The following is a 27,090-nucleotide window of genomic DNA, read 5'->3' on the forward strand; positions in this document are numbered from 1 at the left end:
GAGGTTGTTTTTCAAGGATATTTTACATCGTGAATTTTGCTGTTGTGACATTGCCTGAAAAAAGGCAATGGGGGAAGCAAGTGCCTTAACCAGTAACAGAAAGCCAAGAGGTGACTTGTGAAGACCATCTCTGGCAATGCAACATAGTCTATCAACCACATCATCCCAGGCTTACAGGTACTGGATCCCATTGGAATGAAACCAGAAACTAAGCCAATTGATGAAGTCAATTATTTTTTGTCTGTATTGTGGCACCGTCCTGGATGAAGGTAGAATGTTGCTTAAGGCTAGGGAGATACCCACCTGGGACACATATTCAGAGAGTTTGGTCATGTCTCTCTCTTATACAGTCCAGAGAGTTATGTCTCAGGTCGTTCACACTAACATGGACTATAACAAGAGTCATAACAGTACCTGTTGAAAGACGTGTGTGTGTTTGTAATGTGGCAGATCCTGGCACCTGATAGGCAGTTGACTGTGACGTTTTCCTTATCCAGCTTGGTGAGTGGGACAGCTGTGTGTCTCACAATGGAGTCACCTAGGATCAAAATGTTAGATTTTGTCTTTTGCCTTTGGGGCTTGTTATGTACTGTGTTCAACTGATAGAGAGTTATGTGAGGCGTGTTTATGTTTGGGAGGTCTCTGGTCTTTAGGTAGGCTTCTGGTGAGTAACTCCGCATATGTGGCTTTAGATGTTGTGCATGTGGTTGGTACAGTTGGTGAACTGGCAATCCCCTTAGTATCTGATGTGGTGATATGTGAGTGAGAGAGCATAGATTCTAGATTCTTAATATAGATGCATTTCTCACATATTGAATTTGTGTGACTGAAGTGATGGATTGTCGGTGTACATGAGGCAGTAGCTGTACTGCTTTAGGATGCCTGTGTCGACCAGATTGGCTGGAGAAACTGTGGGAAACTGTCGATCCATGATACTAGGTATAGACTGTGGTCAGTAACAGGGAGAAGAATAGAAGGACCAGGGTATGGCTGAAGGACTAATAAAAGTTCTAAACTGTGAGAGGCTTAGTGGGTGAGACTTGTATTGGTGTCTCAGAGGCTCAGCTGACTGTCTCTTCAGGCAGTGAAGCACAACAGTGAGAAATCTCAGATGGAACACAAGTAGTTGACTAAGGGAAAATTTATCTCTCGTGGGACTTTGTGTCTATAACCACCAACGGTAACTGCCACTGCGCGGTATTGCTCAGTGGTGCGCACTGAGTAGCACAGTCAATAAATAATCTACATAAAAGCTATGAAAGCTTTCCCATGGATAAATACAACAAGTAGTGCAGTATTACATTCTGCACAACTAATAAGATTGAATGTCTGGACAAGGTAGAATGCTTATGTTGTAAATAGATTTGCAAAGTTTACAGATAATGTAGGATAAGATACAATGGCAAACCATACAGAGTCTAATGCTAGTGTTACAGAATTGGATTCTGTAGTGCATTTTCATCTTATCTTCTCTTTTGATTTGTAAAGCCTTCACAATTAGCAGTGGTTGGAGAATTTTGTTGACCTCTTCTGTGATTAGAAGAATAGTTGACAAAAAGCAGAAATGCCTTGTAATTACTGTAACCTACATTTCCATCATATTTATTTTTTGATGAGTTTGACTCATCCAGTATGATAAAAGGACATTATGCTCTCTGTAGTGGATCCAAGTGTATGTATGTTGGGGATGTGTGTTTGTGTGTGTTATACATAATGATGTCTCACTGACACACTGCAGTATTGGAGTAGTGGTGTGATTTATTGTTAGTGCTAACAGTTTATTAAGGTCTGGTTTTTATTAACTACTTCACATTTTTATAGTTTAACAGTGTAGTTCATGACCTTTTGAAGTTTCATTGTACATACAGGTTCTTAGGATTTTTGTGTACTACTTAATTCTAACAATTCTTAATTCTAACAAATAAAGCCACACACTGTACAACAGCATTTAGTTAGCTGTGCAAAAAGGTGAATAACAGCATTTATTTTCAGATGTGTGGGTGCTGATGTAGAATTGATGTCCACTGGAATTTCCAAATGACTCTTCATTATGTTTATATGTGCTTTTTTAAGTTCTATTTCTTGCACTTCGTGGTGCCACTTTACAGAGGACCATTTCCATTTGCTGGGCCTTGTTCCAGTTGGGTTATAATACATTTTATCTTTATTACACTCCTTAATGGACTAATGGATTTTTGCGATCTGCGGTATAATTATTATTGTGGAATGACAAAGTTCATCTGCTGATGGGCCTGCATTGTACTCTAAAGGGAAAATTAAAAAAAATATATATATGTATATCATAGCAATGAGACTCATAGCTGCAAAGGAGTAGAAATTGAAGGGCCAGCAAAAAAAGTCCAGAAAAGAGATGCCATTTAAAATCTCCATTGTGGCTGTAAAAGTAAGCTAAAATGCGCCCCTAATGTAAAAATAACTTTTCCAAATTCAAATCTAGACTTGCTGTTACTCTTAAGTGTCTTAGTATCTGTGCTTCCCTCCAGTGCTTTCTCTTGTAAGCTGTAGCTGTTAAACTAGCAGTAACAAAACCCTATTATAATGGTGCACTGACTTTGCTGTGCCATGCTTATGGGTATGTGCATGTGGAGCATATGTCTCTCGCATCTCCTCTGATGTCCATCAGAGTAGAGAGGTGAAAATGAATCGACTTTACAATGGCATTATTTCATAAAACATAAGAAATGTATTTTTTTAAATAATTCTGTTGTTTAACAGTGATATACCACTGACATGGTTGTGGGTATGTTTTGTATATTTATCTGTGATGCTGAGGCTGTCCTTTAGCCATTTGGGCTATTACTTCATGATGTAACTGCCATCTCCGTGGATAAGGTACAACTTATCTGAACCTTGCCATAGTGCAATACCACAGTCTTCTTCTTCTTTCGGCTTTTCCCGGTTAGGGGTCGCCACAGCGGATCACCTTGTCCGCACATTGAATGGCAGTGGAGTTTTACGGTGTCGAGTTGCCAGCCCGGCGCCCAACCTTCCACAGAAGGCACACTCACACGCACACCTAGGGACAATTTAGAGTGCCCAATCCACCTGCAGCATGTCTTTGGGAAGTGGGAGGAAACCGGAGCACCCGGAGGAAACCCACGCAACCACAGGGAGGACATGCAGACTCCGCACAGAAGGCACCCCAGCCGAGGATCGAACCGGAGAACCTCTTGCTGTGAGGCGGCAATGCTAACCACTGCACCACCGTGGCCGCCCATAGTGCAATACCACAGTAAAATATGATATAAAGTTGTATAATGCAGTGAGCTGAGGTGGTGATTGGGATAGCGGTCATTACGCAGAGCTGGGAAATGGGTGGTCTTCAGAGTACCTACTCATGTTATGAGTGATGAGATATCACTCTCCTGTTACAGCTTCAGTGATTTAAAATGACAACTTCATAAATGCAGCATCACAAAACTTCTTGGATTTCAAAATAATAATATGGATAATAAGAGGTGCAGTAATGTTTTATCATTGTTTTAAAATATTATTTGCTAGAAATTACATAGATTAGGGTAGAGCGAAGCTCTCTTACTATATACAGCATACACAGGTCAGGAAGAAATTAGCAAAGTCTTTAGAATCATAACTATTCACATTTAAATAATACCAGTAATTGATTAAGCAATTTATCATTTACTGCTTGTTATACTGTTAAATCAGTCATTGCCAGTTAACATAGTACTGTTTGCGTGCAGGTCTAGAGTGGTAAATTCAACATGTGCTATGTGCATGTAACCTGACTGACAGTCATCAGCTCTGAATTAATCATGAAGTACTGTGTCTTGTTTTACTGAGTGGCTTAAATGAGATTCAGAGTCCAGTTTTCATTCAATTTTATAACGTGGATATGGATCAGATTGTAGAGGTCTTATACTCTGCTCAGGGTCACAGAGTAAGATAGCTCTTTTGGGAAGTGAACCTTTAAGTCTTCTGTGGAAGCAGTGATGGTAAAACCATTTTCAGCTGTTAGGTCATGTAATCCAGTTAGAATTAGGACTGAAGCACTTAGCTTGTCATCTTACTCATTCACTGTTCTTGGAGCCAAGCCATACTCTTATCAGAAGAGGAAAGTACTGGTCAGGGGTCTGTTTCAAAGTATCAAACAGCTGAATTGCCGAAACCAATATGGTCAAGACCGTATGATCGACAGTTCAGTCCATTGAACCTTTCTTACTGAGATCATAGTACAGTGAAGAACAGGGAATTTGCCATTTTTCCCAGTGTAGTGCAATCTTGGAGTTGGTATATATAATTGCGGGGGTATGGGTGTGGGGGATTACCCTTTCTCAAAAGCATTGTTTCTGTTTGCAGGTGTTGTATGGGTTTGTGTTTTTTGTCAAAGTACTGAATTGTTGATCATATGGTCTCAATCATATTGGATTCAGCCATTCAGTACTTTGAAATAGATATATTGTCATGTAACTTTTTTTGAGTGGGTTGCTGGGTAGGTGGGCTTGCTTCTTAATGTGCACAGTTTTTCCCCCACCCACATTTGCATAATAGATCAGAGACCAGATGAGAGTAACAGTTGAAACTGTTGCATTTGCTAGCTTGATGAAGTCGGTTTCATTAAAAGCACTCTTCTTTATTAGGATCATAGGATCATAGAAGATTACTAGGCTATCAAACCAGAGGTCATTTAAGCCTATCCATTTCATTCCAATGTAAGACCATAAAGATGTTAGTCAGTACCAAAGATTGCATTTAGTAATGACTGCCCATGTCCAGGAGGGTTGTGGGCGCTATCCCCGGTAAGAATTTATGGTGCCCCATCCACTCGTCCATGTTCCTCTTGAACAGTGCCATAGAGGTGCTCTGTTTCACAAGAATAGGTAGACTGTTCCAAAGATGTGGCAGTCGCTGGGAGATAAATCTGTTCCTCCAGCATGTCCTATTTAAGTTACAGGCCATATTTAGATCCCTGGAATGGGTAGCCCTAGTCCCGTTTAATTTACAGATATGCAGTAAGTTCATTAGGTTTGGGTCTTCAATTGCTCTACAGGCCAGGCATTAGTCTCCCCTAAGACGTCTATACAATACGGAATATAGTGACAGGGACTTTAGTCGGTCTGTGTAAGGCACATGCTGGAGCCCCTTGATCTTCTTTTTTAGAAACCTCTTGAGGTCTCCCTATTCGCTGCAAGTGCTTAGTATGGTATATGCTGAATGGGGCATTATACTCGATTATGGGCCGGATAAGTGCCGAGTATAGGGGGGTTATAACTTCTTTTGCTGTTGAGGCAATGCCTTTACTAATCATGTGTGCTATGTAGAAAGCTTTCCTTACTATAGTAGACAGATGCTGGTCAAAGTTAAGGTCGCAGTCAACTTGTGATCCCAGGTCCCATACCACTTCATGGGTACTTGGGGTATGGTTGTTGATTTCATAGAGTGAAGGGACATTGTGCCAAAGGGAATGATGGTGCATTTCTATGCATTCAGTTTGAGACCGTGACTATTACACCAGTTGTTGGTCTGCATGAGACCCTCCTGGAGTATACTGACATCATCTGGGGATTCAGTGATTGAACCTAGTTTGCAGTCGTCTGCAGACTTGATCAGCCACAACCCTTTAGTTTTGACCTGAAGTTCTGAGATGCATATACCTAACATTAGGGGGGGCCCAGCACTGACCCTTGTGGCACCCCACTGGTGACAGGTCTGCTGGTGATGTGGAGTCACCAACTTTGATAGTGTGTGTCCAGTTTGTGAGCCAGTTGGCAACCCATCTTATAACAAAGGGGTTTACATTCAGTTTGCTAAGTTTATCGGTAATGCCTGAATGTGGGATTGTGTCAAAAGCTTTTGTCAAGTCGAAATATGCTGCGTGCACAGATTTGCCCAAATCAGTGGCCTTGGTTACACTTTCAAAGAAATCCACCAGATTTAACAGGCAGGATCTGGCCTTCACAAAGCCAAAGTGGAGTAGGATCCAGGGTTCGGAGGTCACCTATGTCTTTATTTATGAGGTCCATAATAATACGTTCCATGGCCTTACAGATGAGGCTGGACAGGCTTATGGGTCTTTATCTGGGTCTGTTGCTAGGCCACCTTTGTGAAGGGGAATAACTGTAGCTGTTTTCCATTCTGCAGGGACAAAGCCTATAGTTAGACTATGATTGAAAAGGGTACATATAATGGTGATGCTAGTTCATGTTTTAGCCTGTATAGAAGACAGCCTGGGATGCTGTTGGTCCCGTAGAGGCTGTGTTTGGTGTATTTGTTTCTGAATATATTTGAAACAACAGTTGGTCAGTGAAACATTTTGTCTACATATGTCAAAACCAATGTAAGTCAGCATAAACACTATTTAAATAAAATAAAAATAGTTCTTTTTTGCATGCTTTTCTCAAGATGTGGCTGTTTAATGTAAAAATAGGCTGTATTTCAATTCTATAAGACTACAAATCGGCATCATTCAAAATATTCTATCATCAATTGTAACCAAAGGTTTAGACATATGAATAGTTATTTGATATGAGAGTGGAAGACATTCAGTGGCATCTGTACCGAAGTACAATTCAAGTATGCCTCAATTATAAAAGCTACTCTGCCTGCTGATCTGTTAGCTTTATTCCATCGAAGTTCCTTATTCTTGGTTTGTAAAAATGCGGAGACCAGAAAGTTTAAAATAACTCCTCAAGAGCAATGAAAATGTGAGTTGTGCTCAGACCTCCAAGTGAGCTTCTACTGCTGATATGTTGTAGAATTACGTGTTATGGTGGGTGTGGTGAGTGAATGTCTCACGACAGAATGTAGTTTTAAGTCTGTCATCTCGAAGTTCTTCCTAGAAAAGTGCTTGATTCATAAGCAAGAAATACTAAGTCTGAGTGTCTGTATTGTCCATTTCAGAGAAACATAAGTTGAAGTGCACTGATTACCCTCTTACAGTTCGGATACTTCAGGGACCCTGTGAACAAATTTCCAAAGTCTTTCTGATGGAGAAGGACTTAGAAGAAGAAGTCACCTATGATGTAAGTTGAGTTGCGTCCTGTTTTTCTTTAACAATTGTTATACATTTCTGGGACTCTGGGTTGCATCTTATTGTTTGGCACTATTTTTGTTTTCACTAGTGAATCAGTTGATTATAATAAAATAAGTAAGCACATTTCTTCTGAGGAAGAGGACTGTAGCCTTTATGTTCTCTTTTCTGCTTCTCTGATTATCTTTTATCCATTTTATGGCTGGAATGAGAGATACTTTTCAATTTTGGCTACTTTTGTAACATTCCAAAAACGGACGTACAAAAGGCTGAAGTTGAGTTAAAACAGTTTTAATAACAGCAGTAGATGTACACGGAACAAACTGGTGAGCGCTTTTGCGACTTACCCACTTCTTTAGACCATGAAAAAATAAAAGACAGTTAAAACCTTATATACAGATAACCAGCCATACAATTAAGGGATGTCAGGTCACATGGTGCAATTAATGATGCAATCCTCTCCTCTTCATAGCAGGTTTTAAAGACGCAGCATTTTTCAGACCTGGATATATAGTAGCCCTCAGGTCAAGAATCCATCTTAACTCAATATATTCTGTTTCATTAGCTATATCATCTCCTCTTATATTAGTACCAACTTTATGCAGAACCAAAAACTTAAAACGATGGGTATCATCAGGTTCCATCACGTTTGGCTAGCGCATTACTTTCTTTCCTGTTGCGCATATCATTATTATGCTCAAGTACTCTTTCTTTCAGCGTTCGATTGGTTTTCCCAGTATAGAACTCTTCACATACAGTGCACTGCACCCAATACAGTATGTTCTTATTTGTGCAGTCAACATAAAAATTAAACTCAATCTTTCTCATAGTTCTAGGGTGTGTGACAGATGTAACCATCGACATATACCTACAGGCACTATATGATCTGCATGTATACGTACCTCTCCTTACAGAATGCACCCTGTCTATATAGCTCTGTCTATAACAAAGACGTTGCTTCAGGGTTTTATTGTATTTAAAGGAGAATCGTGGATGGGTCCGACCACATAACGTACACTTGGGTCCGTCATGAGTATTAGCCAGCTCTTATTCACCACATCACAAATGACGTTAATGTTACTTGAATACGTTGGTTACCCTACTTGCATTACCTTCATTGTATGAAGTGGGGATTGTAGTTTGTAGCAGCAGAGAATGGCTTGAGATTAGGTTAACCTCTTTGCAGAATTGCTTTGGGGTTTGAAAAAGATGCACTTGCCCTTTTTGTGTGTGTGTGTGTGTGTGTGTGTGTGTGTGTTTGTGTGTGTGTGTTTGTGTGTGTGTGTGTGTGTGTGTGTGTGTGTGTGTGTGTGTGTGTGTGTGAGTGTGTGTGAGTGTGTGTAGGTAGGTCTTGTGCCTTCTAATGGATTGTTTGGTTAAGTTTCTGAAGGAACTGTATTTGGTGCAATGAATGTTGGAGTGGTCAGATTTCCAGTTACACTGTACTTCATCTCTGATTTTTAGTAGATGTTTGGAAAGTCAGTTGGGAGTTTGGAGTTTAAACAACCATGTTATTTCTCTGAATAAGTGGACTTGCAGATGTTGTGAGATGGTGGTTAGGCAGTTGACAGCAGTGATTGGGTCATCTTGCGTAAGGACATTGGACCAAGAGAAAAAAGAGGGAGATGTTTTTAGCCTGGAAATGTTTGTTACTGATTATGGTCTGAAAACATTAAGGACATGCAGGACTTGTATGGCTTGGTTTGTGATGGAGAAAGTTATGGGACAGTAGTCACTAAGGGTTGAGAGAGAATAGTGATATTGGAGAGGGAGCTGGGCATGTTGAGGATTATGAGATCAAGTGCCAAGTGATTTTAAGATTTGATGTTAGGTCTTATGGGTTGGGAAATGATTTACATGAGGCTATAGTCTGCTAAGAAGTGAGAGATGCCTTTTAAACAAGGGGCCCAAGAAGTTACAGTTGAAGTCCCCAAGAATGACAAATATCATTGTTTTTGGGGATAAAAGAAAAGTGGTTGTAATCAGAGTGGAGAATTTTATTAATGAGGATGATTGTGGCAAATGGGTGGAGGGAATGATTTTTTTTTTTTTTTTTTTAGATGTAAACTTCAACAGAATCCAGTTAGGACCAGACTGTGTTGGCTTGAGCAAACAATATGTGATTAAGATTAATTTTGTAGAAGGTCAGTCATCTAATGATGGATACTCTTTTATGTGGGTATCTTGTCTTTGATGCACAGTGTGGCCAGTCCTTGCAGGGTATAGCATAACCTGGCTGTAGTATTGCATACATCATTGTTATTGTTGTATGCTATGTTTAATCTGGCATATAATTGTGAGCTAGACTCTGTCTCTTAGCTTATGCCATGGAATACTGTGCCCACCTCTGTCTCACATGGTCATCACCTGAAGTCAGCTCCTTCATGGACTCCTCAACAGGTACCTCCTCAGCCACTGACTGTTGGACTTCCTGTTCTTAAACGTCTCTCCCGGCCATATCTGTTTGCATACCAACATGTGTAGTGTGACAAACACTACAAGTTATTTTACTTCATGTTTTGGGATCTTACTGCAGGATACCACCATCAACATCTAAACAGTAGACGTGTGCATTCTACAATCTGAATAGACACACCTCTCAAGTGTACCTCATTATGAGGAACGTACCTCATTTGGGGCCTTAAAAAGTTCATGTTCCACGAAGTTCCACATTGAAAGGGTCTGACACACATTTTGTGTTAGGAATTTTTTAACTGATATCCATGGTAAATAGAAAAGAATAACTTTAATTCATTAAAGTATCTTTTTTATAAGTAAAAACAGCATACTTTAATCATCCTATGACCTTTCTAGTTGAAGTTGTTAGTAAGCTGTTAGTATGTGTTCCACATTATGAGGGCTGGTGCTCCTTATTTTGGGAATGGAAGGTTGAGAGCTATGAATAGACATCTGGCAGTGATTCTGGTGTGGGACAGGATGGTGTTGTTTGCATTCTCTGCTGTGATTTGTGGATTTCTTATTAGTACCATGATCCATGGCTCAAAGGCGGGTTCAGGCACCTAGGCAGTGCGACACCCCCCTGTGAGACAGCTGGATGTGGATACATGGCAGGTTAGCAGTTTAGCTGCAGTGACAAATTCCTGCGGACAAATCCCTGTGGGAATACAGGAACCCCCTGCACCCTAACCACAGGTGGCAGACACAAACCCCCACAGTGATACACTCTGCAACCCCTAGAAGCCACCATGTGCAACTGTCAGTGGAACATGTGGCGGGCATAGGATGCCACGTGGGCATGAAAGTGGTAAAGTGAAACCTGTGTGCTGTGGGCAAAGCCTTTATTAACACAAAATGTAAAGTGATGTGTGTAGTGATTGGTGCGTACTAAACCCAAATATAATCACAACTTGTAGAAATGTGCCACAGCATGGAGTAAATCCTGCACATCACTGTAGTCACACTTATGTTGCAAGATCTGCTTTAGGCGACGCTCCCTTACAACAATAGCCTTCCTACATGGTGTCACAGGCATCCCCCTCAAAAGACACTCCCGTCTGGTATCTGTCAGGTTCTGTTCCTGCTGCAGAACAGACAGAAGGTCGGACAGCTGCACACCTTCAGTCGACGATGCCATACTTCCCCCTGGTTATTTGTCCATGGGAAGTCCATGTCAGAGACATCACACACATTCCAAAACCTCAAAGGGTAGGACAATGGCAGTCGTTGCTGTGCTGAGCAGCAGGATGCATACTTGCGTGGTCTGCCCCGCACATAATGATGGTCCAGAAATATGCCAATAGGCTGAGCACAGTCTGGTAAAGTAGCCACAATGTCCAGAAATGCAGGGACAACATCTTCCAACCGTAGGAATGCCAACGCAATCAGCTTGCAGATGGCAATTGAGAAAGCAGTGTCCATACCATAGAGGACCACAAGGTGGTGATGCTGGATCTGGCGCCAAATGATCTGTGCAAAATGGAATAGACACCCCTTCAGAATACTCTTAGGGAATGCCTTACAGCTGGCACAGATCACTGCCTTCTCAAAATCAGTCATAATATACTGTGGAGCCAAGGTGCATCCCTGTTCTGCGGCCATACCCTTCAGTATCTCCCACATATTGTTGTATGCAGACTCTGACTTCCGTGTCATGAGACAGTACACCAAGGGGACGATCCTTGCTGAGGTGGGGGTGCCAATACATCCATGTAATGTATACAGCTGGCAACATTTATCAGCCCGTGTGGGGAAGGTGCCATCCCCAAGAATGATGTCAGACCTGCACAGATCAGTCAGATTCTGTGATGTAGTAAGTAGAACTAAGAAGTCAGTCCCATCCATATCAGACTTTCTACAGAGGATAAAGCTGCCACTGTGGAGTGTATACTGGCTGACATCAATGTCTGCAAGTGTCGCTGGAGGTGTGGTCATGGATGCCCATGCCCTCTGCCGTACCCTGGTTATGCTACGACGCAAGGTGGCATGGCAAGGCATCTCTTGTAGTACATTGTCATCTGCTGTGCCTAGGACACTCTGCATTACCAGGCTTGGCAGGTCATTGCCGGTTACCTCCCTCTGCCACAGTTCTGCGCACAGTGTAGCCATTTGGGCTGTTGTTACATCTGGGCCATGCTGGTGTGGCAGTGATTTCAGCAGTTCTTCCCCCTCATCTTGGCGAACAGTGATGGCGCGATCTCTGCAGGCCTTTACTCTCCGCTCGATACATGCCCAGTACTGTTTAGGTGGTACTTCATGCTCCAAATGGTAGAGGTATCCCTCCACTACCAGCATTGGCTTGCCCCGTTGGCTGGGCACTGTGCTGTATCTGTTGCCAAGCTAACCAGGGCTATACAGCTACATAGATTCCATCATGGTAGCGCCACTTGTTGATGGCCTCTCGGTAACCATCACAGCCAGTGTAGCAGGGAACAGGATGTAAACACAACTTTAGTACAGGCCAGTGTCACAGTTTGGATATATTGCTGTACAACACCTTGTGTTGTACCCTTCTGAATACGCCCTGTGTGCCACGATGGCCCTTTGCAGCAGTATACACACCACCTTGCTCATACTACCTATCCAGCTAGGGATTCTCTATGTGCAGTTCACACAGCTGTGCAATTGGCAAGTGAATGTAGTCCAGCAGGAGTCTCCCAACTTGCATACACCACTGGTTCTGCATGTACTGCACAAGTCCCCTTTAACACCCAGCTATTGCTGTTGGCCAATCAGGGTGCGGGGCCCAGCCTCAGTTTCAGTGGCAGAGATCACACAGGGATGTCTCCCTGTATAGCACCCTTTTCTGCCTACATGTCCCTGGATATGTGTGTACCCCAGCTGCAACAACCATTGGATGGGTTTGACAACCTCCACATTACAGGCATGCTGCCTTGTTGTGGACTTGGAGGTGGGTTGATGCTCTTTTGTGTCCCATTAATACTTTCCCTCCCCTTTGTGTCTGTGTTCCCTTCTACTGTGGTTGCTTTTGCAATGTTGGGTAGGTGGTGTGTGATTGCTAGGGTTGACATGTGCCACCTGCCACTGCGCTAGGGTGGCTCTGAAAGGACAGTGCCCTTTCTGTTTCAGGCATACCTCTCAGCCCCTTGGAGTAGGTAGTCTGGACAAAGACATAGCACTAGTGGTACACATTGGGTCACATTCTGCTTTTGCAAACTTGTACAGTGGATAGGATAACAAGTTGTGCATTAGCATGCATATTGTGTAGTGTCAAGTCTGAAACTCTAAATGTTTGCCATTACTTTCTAACTCCTGCACACATTGCTTTGCCACTACTCTGCCAGACAGCCACAATAGTTCTCACTATGGGCCACACATAATCTGCAGTAGTCTGAAACTGTATGGTTGAGGTGTATGGGAAGGGATTCCTGTGCTGTTGTGTCTTGTGTATGGTGCGCATGTACGGGGGTTATCATTCGGCTGCAGCTGCTTTGGCATTTTCTGTCCATCAGCTTCCCACAGCGAGATGTACTGTACAGGTTGTGTTTGCTGGTTTGGAATGCTTGTGCATGGGCTACAGGTAAGCTGTTTTGTCTTCCTGTGAGTGTTTGGTCCCTCTCCACCACTTGTCTTGCCAATCGTTTGTCTAGCGTGGTTGTTTCCACTGTCAGCAAACAGCCTGCTTATTTACATTAGGGGACATCTCCATTTTTCAAGTTTTCCTATTACATAGATTCCCACAGCGTATCTATCTTTTGGCAGCACCGCTCTATGATCTAGCGGTGCTGCGGCCTTCTGCTTTCGGCGTTGTAGCTCGCGGGCATTTGTCTCGCGATCTACACGCCGGAACCCCTCAAGGGCATATCCAGCATTGTCAATAAGCTGACTCTGTGGAAAATCACCCCTCAGAAATTGCTGATACAAATCTTATGTATGATGGCTTTGTGAATTGAGTGCACTACCTGTATGACCTGATGGCGCATTTTGTGCATCACAGACTATCTGGCAGCTCAAGGAGTAGAATCCCTTAAGATTAATATATCATTGTTCCTGTTCCCCATGTGGGGCCCTTATTACATTTTGGGTGCAGTCAGTGGCTCCCAGTACCACAGGGAAATGGGCTATTTCTTAGAATGTCTGCATGGTATTGATTCTCCCCTTTATGGTGTATGGGAATTGCATATATTGGCTCATATGCTATAGCATGGAATAAAAAAAAACAAAAAACTGGTGGAGTATCCTTCAGGTAGATGCATGGGATACACACACACACACACACACACACACACGCACGCACCATATATCCTGTTGGTTAATGGAAGGACCTTGTAGCCAGTATTCTCAAAGCTGCACATCATAGTTCCCCTTAAGGATGGGTATTCCATACATCCTATGAGCCAACATAGGAAGGCGACACATCTCGTCTAGCTCCTGCATGGAGTCTATCCACATTGTAGCGGTTCAGTATTCCTTTGCCTTGGTGGGCATGGAATGTTAGATGTAGATGACATGCTCGCATTGCAGGTGACAGTGTGCACCTATGTGGCTACCAGCTGTGAGAACAGCCTCTTAATATACATATTTTTTCCTGAGTCGCTGATACCCCAGACATGTTTGTGCAGTGTTTCTCACATAACTCCAGGATTCACTGCACTCAGCTACTCTGCCAGTTGCATCTCATTGAGCAAAATATATACATTTCTGAATCATGCCATCATATTGTTCACCTTCATTTGCATTCACCATGATCCTTATTTTAAAAATTATTTCCATGTCATTATACAGTCATTGGGATGGTATGCTGGCTGTGATATTTCACAGCTTAGCAAGACTGCAATGTGTGTTTCCGAATCACCCCTACCTTCATGTCACCACTTGCCATGCGATTTTTTTCTGCTGCAACTAAGTATTTGCTTTTGAATCCCAGGTTTTAGAGCAAATGAGAGAACATCTGTAGCGGTAGAACACTATAGGTTATATTGATATACAAAGAGAGTGTTCTAATATTAAAAGATTATTACTTTAAAATCTGGAGAAATAAAAGGGAATATAAAATGAAGACATTTTCTTCTCTGATACTAAAGTTTTATTGGTCTGATTTTAGTTGTGCTTCATTATGTCTGCTTTCTCCCCAGCAGGCTCTGCTGAAGTGCTGGGGGTACTTTCATTTTAATAAATGGATTCCTGATGCCTAGTTGTATTCATTTATTATAGGTTCATAGGTTAATAGGCTCATACTAGGCTATCTGCCCTAGGGCATTTATAAGCCTAGCCAGAATGTGTTTGGCTTTCGCCACCCATTTTAAATTTATTTTGCTATGCCCTTTTTCGAGGTTAGTATACTGTGCCTCTGTCTAACAGTGACACAGAAGTGATACCCGGGGTAAACCTACGATCTCCCATCCACTCATCAAGATTCCTCTTGAAGAGAGTCAATGAGGGACTCTGCCTAACCTGGACTGGGATTTTATTCCAGAGTGAAGGGAGCCTCTGGGTTATGAATCTGTCCCTCCAGCATGTCCTATTTATTTTATTGCTGAGGTTCAAGTCTCTCGAGCGCGTAGCTCGATGGGATTTGGATTTTCTGAGGTGCAGCATGTCCATTAATTCCGGGTTGGACATGGCTTTATATGTCAGGCACAGATCGCCTCTGAACAGGTGGTATGCCGCTGAGTAGAGCTGGAGTTTCTTTAACCGGGCAGCATATGGCATCTGTTTGAGCCCTTTGATCCTCTTGGTGAGGTACTTTTGGGGTCTTTCCAGTTGCTGCAGGTGTCTGGTAAGGTACATCCCAAAAGGGGCATTGTACTCAATTATGGGCCTGATGAGGGATGAGTAAAGAGGCACGATGACCTCCCCTGATCTAGATGTGAATCCCTTCATGATTAGGTGGGATATATAAAATGTTTTTCTAACCACTTTGGCCACGTGGTTGTCAGATGAGAGATTGCTATCAACTTGGGTCCCCAGGTCCCTAATTACTTCTTCTGTACTTACTGGGTTACCACCTATGTGGTAATTTGTGGGCACTTTGTTTTTGCCAGAGATGATAACTATACACTTTTTGGCATTTAGCTTGAGGCCATGGCTCTGGCACCAGTTGTCTGTTTCTATGAGGCCCTTTTGGAGGATGCTTGTGTCCGCTGGAGAGTCAATTATGGCGCCCAGTTTGCAGTCATCTGCAAACTTGGTCAGCCACAGTCCTTCCATGTTGGCCTGTACCTCCGAGAAATATATACCGAACAAGAGAGGTCCCAGGACTGAGCCTTGTGGGACACCACTTGTAACTGGTTTGGAGTCTGACATGGCTCCAGCAATTCTAACCATGTGGGTTCTGTCCTTGAGCCAGTTTGCAATCCATCTAGTGACATAGGGGTTTATATTTAAGCTGGTGAGCTTATCTATAATGCCCGAGTGGGGTATTGTATCGAGGGCTTTTATGCAGGTCCAGGTAGGCTGTGTGGACCACCTTCCCCCTCGTCAATGGCCTTGGTGACTGTTTCAAAGAAATCAACCAGGTTTAAGAGGCAGGATCTGCCCTTAACAAAGCCGAACTGGGTAGGATCCAGTGTCTGTAGGTCCCCAATATCTTTATTTATGAGGTCCATGATGATCCTTTCCATAGCTTTGCAGACCAAGCTAGTCAGGCTTATGGGGCGATAGTTTCCAGGATCCGCTGAGGCACCACCTTTATGGAGAGGGACCACTGTTGCTGTACGCCACTCTTTGGGCACATATCCTGTAGTAAGGCTGAGATTGAACAGTAGTTTTATGTTTGGGTTTAGCTCTTCTTGGAGTTCATGTAGGACGCAGCCCGGGACACCGCCTGGTCCCATTGATGCTGTGTTTTTGCTTTGGAGAGGGCAGCTCTTACCTGAGCATCTGAGATGTCAGGGGCAGCACTCTGCTGGGATGGAGATTTGCCCTTTTGGGGGGGAGGGGGGGGAGTTTGCACTGAACCCGCCAGCTAGGATGTTGGCAATGTCTGTGGGTCCAGTGTATTTTTGTCATTTTGGACTAATTCTGAGCATATCTTGGAATTACCACCCAGGTTCCTAACATAACTAAAGAAAGCCTTGTGATTATCCTTAGTGACCTGTGCAATTTTTCTCTCAAGCTGGCCTTAGACAATTTTATGAGTGCCCGTAGTTTTTGCTAATACTGATCAGTGATGCCTTCCCTTTTTGGGATTTTGCTCTATCATTTAGTAGCTTCCTCCTTCTATTGTATAGTTTGTTTATGGCTGGGGTCCACCAGACAGGACTTCTGCCTTTGGAGGATTGGGTCTTGGTTTTATTTGGGATCGCATGATCCATGCATTCCTGAAGGTGTTCATAGAATGCGTTTATAAAGGATTCTGCGGTCTGGGTCGTATTTTCCACAGGCCCGGGGGCTTTGAAGGATTCCACGTCGGTTTTGAGGAGTGTGAAATTTGCTTTAGAGAAGTTTTTCACTGTGGTTTTCTGGGCAGGGGGTGGGGTCGGGATGTGAAAATCCAGTGAGATTAGTTTATGGTCTGATCTTGCCAGTGAGGGATACACTTCTGGTCTGGAGCATAGAGTCCCCATGTTGGTGGTGATCAGATCCAGTATGTTTTCCCCTTTTGTGGGAGTGGTAACAAGTTGTTCCGTAGCATTTGAGTTTATAAATTCTAGGAACCTTTGGGCTAGGGTGTTGGAGCTAGAGTAATGCTCCCAGTCTATGTTTGGGTAGTTGAAGTCGCCCAATATAATGGTGTTTGGAGAGACCTTCATATTTTCCAGTGTTCTCAGAAAGGCCGAGTGGGGTTCCTGGGTTTGGGAGGGTGGTCTGTAGCAGGCTATAAACTGGAAGGCAGTTTTACCCACTGTTAGTTGCACATGGATAGTCTCTGATGCTTCGTGCTTTGCCACCAACCTGGAGGTGTGTGTATCTTTGACAAATATTGATACTCCCCCTCCTTTTGTGGTTCAGTCCAAGTTTTGGGGCCGAAAAGCATGGTATGAGGTATAACCTGGTAGTGCTGGGGTGCTCTCGGGAGCCCTGAACCAGGTTTCTGTTACTGCACAGATATCGATGTTCTCCATGCTAAGGAGAATTTTGTGTGCGTGCATGAGGTTTAGACTTCTGGCGTTAAGTAGCATTACTCTTAGTTTCTTATCCCTTGTGATACCTATGGAGGTGGGTTTGTCTTTTGAGCCTTGCCTAAAAAAGGCACTATGGGGGTAGCAAGAGCCTTTGCCAATATCCAAAAGCCCAGGGGTGACAGGTGCAAGCCGTCCCTAGCGAAACATCATGGCTTGTCGAGCATATCATCCCAAGCTGACAGGCATTGGATCCCCTTTGAATAACACCAGTACTTAAGCCAATTGTTGAAATTGATCATCTTGTCTTCATATTGTAGCATCATTCTTGGTGAGGGTAAGATGCTACTCAAGGTCAGGGTCATACCGGCCTGGGCTACTTGCTTAGAGAGCTCCTTTATGTCTCTTTTCATGTAGTCCAGGGAGGTACGTCTCAGGTCATTCACACCAGCATGGACAATGACTGAGTCATATTTGTACTTGCCTTGGAGTGACTTGAGTGCTTGTGATGTTCTTCGTCTTCCATTGCTGCAGTCCTGACTATTGGGTATAGTCCGCGTCCAGTCGGCCCGAATACCAGAGTATAAGGCTGACGTCGGTCAGGGCGCATTAGACTGACGTCAGTACGTCAGGGTACTAATGCGCATGACCGACGTCATATCCTCAGTCTTTTTTGCCGCATGGTCCGATGCAGAAGCAGTTTTGCGAGTGCAGGTTGGCGTACTGAAATATTTCCGAAACCGGAGTTTCAGACCGAAACAGAGTTGGCTAAGTACCCGCTAGAACATTTTAGTTTTTCTTGCCTCAGTATTTTACCGGATGTCAGAAAAAGTGAATAACTGTATTTCTTGTGGGAAACAGATACCTCATAGGGATTATCATACCTTGTGTATACCTTGTCTAGGGCCTGAGCACGACGTTGTTGGTTGCCGCTCTTGTGCTAGGTTTAACAAACGCACTATTAAGAGGAGGTTAGACTGTGCCAGGTTAGTGTTTGGGAAGCGTTGCAGTTATAAAATGCCGTCGGATGCTCCGACGCCCGCTTCCTCCAAGAAGCGCAAGGATACAACAGTGAAGCCTAGGGTTGAGGAACCGGCAGTCCCGGACGTCGGTTCTTTAGAAGGCTCAGTGGAGCCGGAGGTTTTGCCAGGAGTTTCCATGGAGTCCCAGGCAGAAACTATACTCTTACAGGATGTGCCTTCTCAGGAGGTAGGCCAGGCTGAGGGGGCTTCTCAGGTGACTGTTCTTCCCTCTCTTCCCAAGGTAGTTAGGGCCTCTCCTTCTGTTGTCAAAACTTCTTTAAGAGGTAGGCCTACTTCAGCTTCAGTGGGGGCTTCTCCTAGCATTTCGGGTTCTGTACCTAAGAAACATATGCTTAAAATGGCAGAAGATCTGATTACTTTGATTAGGGGTTCTATGCCCCCGCCTGATAAGAGGCCTAGGGTGGAACCGGAGTTTGATAGTTTTGAACAGTGTTCAGAGGCTTCAGAATCTTCTGTGGAAGATATGCAGGAGTATCCTACTTATTCTGATTCGGATGTGGATGACTCCACTCCTACAGCTTCTCCACCTGAGGATTTCTCATTTTCAGAGACTTTGCATTCCATGAGGGAGCACTTCAAATGGGAAGGCCAGGATTACTCTGACTCCAGGAAAAGGCTTAGGGAGTTCTTGTTTTTACCCCAGCATAGGCCTTTAGCTATTCCTCCTGTGTTGAATGTGGTGGAAGATGTTTTTGCAGAGGCTTCCCTGAACCCTGACTCTTTGCCTCCTGCTCCTGTTAAGCCTGATAGGTATTATAGGGTGCCTGAAGCTCATAAATATTTGTTTAAGAGTCCTAGGGCGGACCCAGAAACTATTTCTCAAGGGCCTAAGGGTGTAAAGGCTTCTGTGGTTAAAAATCCTGTTCCCTCTGATAAAGAGGCAAGGGCTTTGGATAGGTGGGGAAAGAAAGTGTATACTTCTTCCACTCTAGCCATGAGAGCTTTGAATTGTCAGTTTCACATGCTAAAATATCAGAATTATCTCCTTTCACAATTGAAATCTAAGGTGGATGCTTTGGCGGAAGGTATTGAGTGTAAAGAGTTGCTGGATTTGGTTCATGTGTCTGAACAAGTGGGTAAGCATTCTTTGCAATGTGGTTTTGATGCTGTACAGGCCTCCTCGAGGGTGGCTGCTACCAGTTCTGTTCTTCGCAGGCATGCATGGTTGAAGGATCAGAATTTAGCTGAGCATGTTAAGACAAGGATTTTGGATGCTCCTTTACAGTCTGATGTGTTGTTTGGTTCGCCTGTGGAAGCAGTTTTAAAGAAAATGGAGGACAAAGCTAAGTCTATGCAAACTGTTAAAGATTTTTTGCAGGTGCAGCCACCAAAGTTTAGTAGAAATTGGCCTGCTAAGGGGTGGACATATCCTGCTTATGATTCTCAGTCTAGGGGTAGGTCTAGACGTGGTAGGGGCAGGGCTCAAGGTTCCTTTAGGCCTAGAACAGGGAGTTCACCTGCTCAGACTTCTGGTGAGGGCAGGGGTCAGTCCTTTCGTAAACAGACCCAATGACCTGTTTTTTCAGCTGCCAGCAGATTCACGTTTGGCAGCTCCTTTAGGAGGAAGACTGTCTCTTTTCAAAGAAAATTGGGATTTCATTACTCAAGACAAATGGGTGTTGGATATCATTCACCACGGTTACAGATTTTATTTCCATACCATGCCCCCTTTCAAAGGCATGCCAGACGTTCCTCCTCAACAAAGAAAAGAGGCTCACAAGCAAATTTTACAGTTACTTCACATAGGGGCCATTCAGCCAGTCCCTGTATCAGAAAGGGGCCTAGGATTTTATTCTCGCCTGTTCCTTGTTCCAAAGAAGGGAAACACGTGGAGACCAATTTTGGATCTATCTATCCTCAACACTTATCTGGACATTCCCAAGTTCAAGATGTTGACGTTACAACAGCTTTTACCTCTGCTGGGCAAAGATCACTGGATGGTAACTTTAGATCTCAAAGAAGCTTACCTTCATGTGCCTATAAGGCTAAGTTGCAGGAAATATCTGCGGTTTCAACTGGAAATTCTCATTATCAGTTCTCTGCATTGCCCTTTGGCTTATCTACTGCCCAGAGTGTTCACAAAGGTTCTGGCTCCAGTGATAGCTTACTTCAGGCTTCAAGGAATTCAAATCTATCCTTACTTGGACGACTGCCTGATTCTGGCTCAAGAAAGGAAGTTCTTCTACAGCACCTGGAATATGTTATCGCAGTGCTAAGATGCCTAGGGTATTCTGTGAGCGAAATAAAGTCCAGTCTAGTACCCTCTCAAGACATGTGCTTTCTGGGTGTGAGACTGAATACAGCACCCCAGATGCCCTTTGAACCCCCGGAAAAACAAAAGAGTCTGTCACTTTACTTCCATCAACTATCTCATCAGTCCGTGCTGACTGCAAGGACAGTCCTTCAAGCATTAGGGTTCATGGCATCTTGTATTCTGGTGCTTCCCAATGCCAAACTGCATATGAGGAAGTTACAATGGTATCTCAAAAATGTATGGACACAGCACTGCCAGGATTTGGACACTGTCATTCAAATAATACCTTGCCTTCAAAAAGAATTCTTGTGGTGGGCTCAGGAATGTCACCTAAACAAGGGACTCTCTGTGACCCGGCCAGAGGCAAGTCAGATTTTAACGACAGATGCCTCGGACATTGCTTGGGGAGCTCATCTAAATGGAAAGTGGATACAAGACAAGTGGCCTGCCAGACTTCAGCATCTACATATCAACATGAAAGAGATGTTAGCAGTCCAGTTTGCATTAATGGCTTTCAAGGAGTTACTTCTTCCAGGGCAGGTGTTGATTCTAACAGACAACACAACTGTCATGTGGTACATCAACAAGCAAGGGGGAACACATTCTTATCCTCTATGCAGGCAAGCAATGATTTTATGGGAGACTGCGCTAAGCCTGCAACTAACTCTTCAGGCAAGGTTTCTGCCAGGAGCACAGAACTCCTTAGCAGATGTGTTAAGCAGACAAATCATGGATCCCCACGAGTGGAAACTGGATCTTCATGTATTTCAGAAACTGACAGTGTCATGGGGAACTCCAGACATAGATCTGTTCGCTTCTCCACTAAACCACCAGCTGCCAAAGTATTGCACAAAGGGGTTTCATCACACGGCTTGGAAAGTGGATGCTCTGTCTTTCAGTTGGAAAAACCTTCATGTGTATGCCTTTCCACCTCTACCTCTTCTTCCAAAGGTACTGTTAAAGGTCAGACAAGACAGGCCAAGGATGATTTTGATAGCTCCAGATTGGCCTCGGCAACACTGGTACCCTCTACTACGGAGTCTGGTAAAGAAGCCTCCATGGCCTTTACCTCTGATTCCTCATCTGTTATCTCAGAAGGACGGTCATCTGCTCAATGTCAAGCTACACTCTCTTCATCTAACAGCTTGGCATATTCTGTGTTGAAACACAGCAGGTCTCAACTTCCTCAACAAGTTTTAAATGTGATTATGGAAGCTAGAAGACCTAGTACAAGGAAAGTGTATGCAGAAAAATGGAAGAGATTTTTATTTTGGAGTACAGCAAAGAATTTGGAGATTTCTGAGCCTAATTTGAGTGTGGCTCTTCAATATCTTACTGAATTCTTGGACAAAGGTTTGTCCTTCTCTTCCATAAAGATTCATGCTGCAGCAATTTCAGCTCACTATGATTGTGACCCACCTTTGTTTTCGCATCCTTTGTTCAAGCAGTTTCTTAGAGGGGCAAAGAATATAAGACCCCCACGTAGAGCTCCTACTCCTGCTTGGGATCTCAATTTTGTGTTGGAAAAGCTTACTCTACAACCTTTTGAGCCTGCAGCTACTGCTGAATTGAAATATTTGTCATGGAAGACTGCTTTTCTGTTGGCTATTACTTCTGCAAGAAGGGTGTCTGAATTGCAAGCCCTTATGGCAGTAGAGCCCTTTTTGATTTTCCATAAGGATAGGGTATCATTACGTACTAATCCTTCTTTTATGCCTAAGGTGGTTTCTAGTGTGGCTTTAAACCAAACTGTTCATTTGCCTACGTTTTTTGCAGATCCTCAAAATAAAGGGGAATAGATTTTGCACACTTTAGATGTACACAGGCAATTGCGTTATTATTTAAGCAGGACTAAGGTTTTTAGGCAGTCTCAGCAGTTGTTTGTTTCTTTTGCTTTGAGTTCTCAGGGCAAGCCTGTGTCAAAACAAACTATTTCTAGGTGGATTGGCTTTTGCATTGCATTTTGTTATTCCCATCATGGCAAGGAGATTCCAGCTGGGATTAGGCCTCATTCCACTAGGGCTACTGCCACTTCAACAGCATTTCTAAGGGGGGTGGCAACTAAGGATATTCTGGAAGCAGCTACTTGGAGTTCAGTGCATACTTTCTCTAGGCATTATCACCTTCCTATCTACTCTAAGTCTAGGGCTGGTTTTGCCACAGCTGTTTTACAAGGCATGTTGTCAGCTCCTACTACTTTATAATTTGCCAGCCTCCCTTACCTCTGCTTTGGGATTCTACCCAATAGTCAGGACTGCAGCAATGGAAGACGAAGAACATAGTACAGTTTTGTACCTACCATAAATGTAGATGTTCGAGGATTCCATTGCTGCAGTCCAATTTACCCTCCCTCCTTCCCCTCTGTATTTAGGGGTGGTTGTGTAGGTGAGTTTACAGGTTTATATTTTTGTATATATTGTTGTATATATTGTACATGTTTTTGGTGCAGGTTTTTTGGGACTTGTCTTTTTAGGGTCTTCTGACATCTGGGGCAAGAAAAGACTGAGGATATGACGTCGGTCATGCGCATTAGTACCCTGACGTACTGACGTCAGTCTAATGCGCCCTGACCGACGTCAGCCTTATACTCTGGTATTCGGGCCGACTGGACGCGGACTATACCCAATAGTCAGGACTGCAGCAATGGAATCCTCGAACATCTACATTTATGGTAGGTACAAAACTGTACTTTATGTGGCGGATCCTAGCGCCCGACAGGCTGCTCACCGTGACCCTCTTCTTGTTCAGATTGGTGAGCGGGACGTCAGTGTGCCTGACGATAGAGTCACCTATTACAAGTGTATCAGGTGTGTTGTTTAGTCTTAAGGGCTGTGACTGTTCGGCACACTGGCTTTGTGAGATATGTGTTGCACGTGTTTTGTTTTGGGGTAGCGGTTGCTTGGGTGTCTGTTTTGGAGGTCTCTGCTGCTTAGGCAGATCTTTATTTAGAGCCTCCGAGTATGTTTTTGTGTGATTATGTGTTTGGTTTGCTGTCGTGGTAGGTCTATGTGAGACTGGAATTGTAGTGAGTGTGGTTTCTTTCTCCTCCTGACTGGTTATGCCAGTACTGAGTTGAGAGAGCTTAGCCTCCAGTTTGGCAATATGGTTGCATCTCTCGCATGTGTTGGAATTTGTTGGGAGGAGGAGAGGGTTGTCTGTGTACATGAGGCAGTTGTAACATTGCCTCAAGATTCCCAGATTCACCAGCTGGACCGGAGAGGAGATTGATAACTGACCTTTGGACATGCTAGAATAGTACTGGGAATTCCTTAATAATTGAAAACAAGGGCCAGTGGGGAGTGAGGGTGTAGTGCTTTTAATTTTTAGTGCTGACTTATATAATTGCTTTAGCGAGCAAGTGCCAGGTAACATAAGTGCAATGTGTTACAGGTAACTTAAATGCAAAAATGACAAACAGTAACTTTCTTTCAAGTGAAACAAGGAAATAAGTACAGTAAGCAATGCAGATATCACTAGTGATCTACAGACGGGCTGAGAAGTCGCGTATTAGGTGGAATTAGCGTTCCAGGGAAATAACAAGCAAACAAACAACAAGCATATAAACAAAGCTAGATTCAGCAGTCCTGGATCTAGTCTATGCTACAGCAAACAAGGTGTACCAATTTCAGTAAGATACAGTTCAAATATTCAGGCACTATAAACCTTTAACCAGAAATTCCCAGCTCAGAAGGGCAGAGTCCAGCCTCTTCTCCCACAAGAGTGCAGACCACGAACCTTCTTAATGTAAAATAACTGGCCTGAAGCCCAAGTGCTTAAACCAGAACTAATACACTTTAAGAATAACAGACACTGGGCTCTCAATCAGCAGTTCCCAACTTAGAAGGATCAAAGCTACCTGTCCTGCCACCACAGTGCATGCCACAAACCTTCCTAATGTAAAACAACTGTTCTGAAGCCCAAGTGCTTAATCCAAAAGACTTAGAATGATAGCTACACTTTAATCAAGTTACTACCAAGCAGTAATAAATACAATTGAATACTTTAGAGAATGCCAGGATTAGTGCTCAAGTTACACAAACAAAGCTAGATCCAGCAGGCCCGAATCCAGTCTATGCCACAGCAAACAAGGCGCACCAACTTCAGTAAGAAGCAGTTCAGATATGCATGCACTATAAGCCTTTAACCAGAAATTCCCAGCTCAGAAGGGCAGAGTCCAGCCTCTCCTCCCACAAGAGTGCAGACCACAAACCCTCTTAATGTAAAATAACTGGCCTGAAAGCCCAAGTGCTTAAACCAGAATTAATACACTTTTAGAATAACAGACACTGAGCCCTCAATCAGCAGTTCCCAACCTAGAAGGATGTAAGCTACCTGTTCTGCCACTACGGTGCAGACCACAAATCCTCTCGGTGCAAAACAACTGGTCCGAAGCCCAAGTGTTTAAACCAAAAGGCTTAGAATGAGTTACACCAAGCAGTAATAAATACAACTGAGTACTTTTAAGATGATGCAAAAGTAAAATAAAGTAGGTAGAAACACAAGTACAGTAAAAGCAGATGACATTTCTTTTTTTTTTTCTGAACAAGTGCTGAGATCAAAGAAACAGATTTGAGTGCTGAAACTAGAAAACTGGCTAGTTATAAGAAAAAAAAAACTAAGCTAGAAGGCTTCCTTCCAACACAGAAGGGCTTGGGGGCTCAGAAGCCTACAAATAGTCTATACCACTTAACAGGAAAGGCAGGAAGCAAGCTTAAATTTTTTTTTTCTGTTTCCCAGATGCTCTCTTTGTACACAGTAGGAGTGCCTGAAATCAGAATATGATCTCACTGCACTCAGTTGAGTGAGCAAATGAGATGGGCCCAGAAGCAGTATTCAAACACAAATTTACAAGAGGGGCGGGCAGTTTCAAGGCCACTAAGATTAACACCAAAACAAAAACAAGGAGGGTGGGTGGGACTAACTGAAGAGCAGAGTCAAAACTTCCAGTTCAGTTAATATTCCTGCAACACACAGTTAAAATTAATTTAAATACTGTATTTTTTTGAAAAAAAAAGTGCAGATAAAGGTACTTAAATTCTCTTATACGTCCAGTTGAATACAGCAAGTTCTTAGCCGGCCAAAGGTGAGGTTTTTAAGCAGAAAATATTTCACACTGTACCACTTAAATAGGCAAGGACAGGAAATGAAAGAATGTGGCTACCCCACACCTGTAATTACTAGCAAATAACAAAATTCAGCAAACACTGACTAACTTCCAGTTCAGTTAATATTCCTGCAACACACAGTTAAAATCATTTTAAATACTGTATTTTTTTGAAAAAAAAAGTGCAGATAAAGGTACTTAAATTCTCTTATACGTCCAGTTGAATACAGCAAGTTCTTAGCCGGCCAAAGCTGAGGTTTTAAGCAGAAAATATTTCACACTGTACCACTTAAATCGGCAAGGACAGGAAATGAAAGAATGTGGCTACCCCCACACCTGTAATTACTAGCAAATAAAAAACTTCAGCAAACACTGACTAACTTCCAGTTCAGTTAATATTCCTGCAACACACAGTTAAAATCAATTTAAATACTGTATTTTTTTGAAAAAAAGTGCAGATAAAGGTACTTAAATTCTCTTATACGTCCAGTTGAATACAGCAAGTTCTTAGCCGGCCAAAGCTGAGGTTTTTAGAGATTCCTATTGTCCTGTTCTGTATAATGCTGTCTACATATTACTTTGCTTTCTTGTTAGACTTTGTATACTGCCTGTGAATGTCTATAAGTGATACCACTGCTTCCTGAAGTTATTTTCTCTGAGGCTGCAGGGTAAATATGTTATGTCCAGCAAGACCCCTGAGTTTAGATAGTTTTGAAATTATGACCCTTTATATTGTCTAATGCCTTAATAAGTAATGTGTCAGGCTTCAGAACTAGCCATCATGGAAATTGTATCCAGCAGACAGAGCGGGGTGATGGTATGGAAACCTGGGAACAAAGAAGTGCTACTTTTACCATTTCCAAGGATCCTGTGCTTAGGTAATATACTTGTCAGGAAGATACGAACATTTCTTTTTCTTACTGAATTTGGTTAGTATTACTCAGTGGAACAACTTTCGCTGGACTTCCCTGGAACAACATCACTTTGATGGGCTTTGGGATTTTAATGTACATTACAAAATTTGTCTGCAAGATTGTTGAATCTGTTGAGTGGGTGGATTTAGTGTTTCTCTGTAGATAGCTACAACTGTATGATACTAATTTCTCTGTCTAATATTTATATTTTGTAATCCAGCATCTGGGCAAAACTGCCTGAAGAATTAATCTGTTATTTATTTACTCACTATTTTTCACCTTTTT

At 43.0% G+C, this 27,090-nt stretch overlaps 1 protein-coding gene across 3 annotated transcripts in view; it reads left to right on the plus strand.

Annotated features, from left to right (window-relative positions):
* Positions 1-27,090, plus strand: part of RASSF2 (Ras association domain family member 2) — a 228,946-nt gene that overhangs the window by 165,401 nt on the left and 36,455 nt on the right. For all 3 annotated transcript variants that reach the window (XM_044083102.1, XM_044083101.1, XM_044083103.1), the window contains one exon: positions 6,880-7,001. In XM_044083102.1, coding sequence (XP_043939037.1) covers positions 6,880-7,001 — 122 coding nt within the window. The remainder of the gene's footprint in view (positions 1-6,879; positions 7,002-27,090) is intronic.

The sequence above is a fragment of the Protopterus annectens genome, chromosome 9.part0 (genome assembly GCF_019279795.1).
Source record: "Protopterus annectens isolate FY-2018-M chromosome 9.part0, PAN1.0, whole genome shotgun sequence".
Classification (NCBI taxonomy): Eukaryota; Metazoa; Chordata; order Ceratodontiformes; family Protopteridae; genus Protopterus; species Protopterus annectens.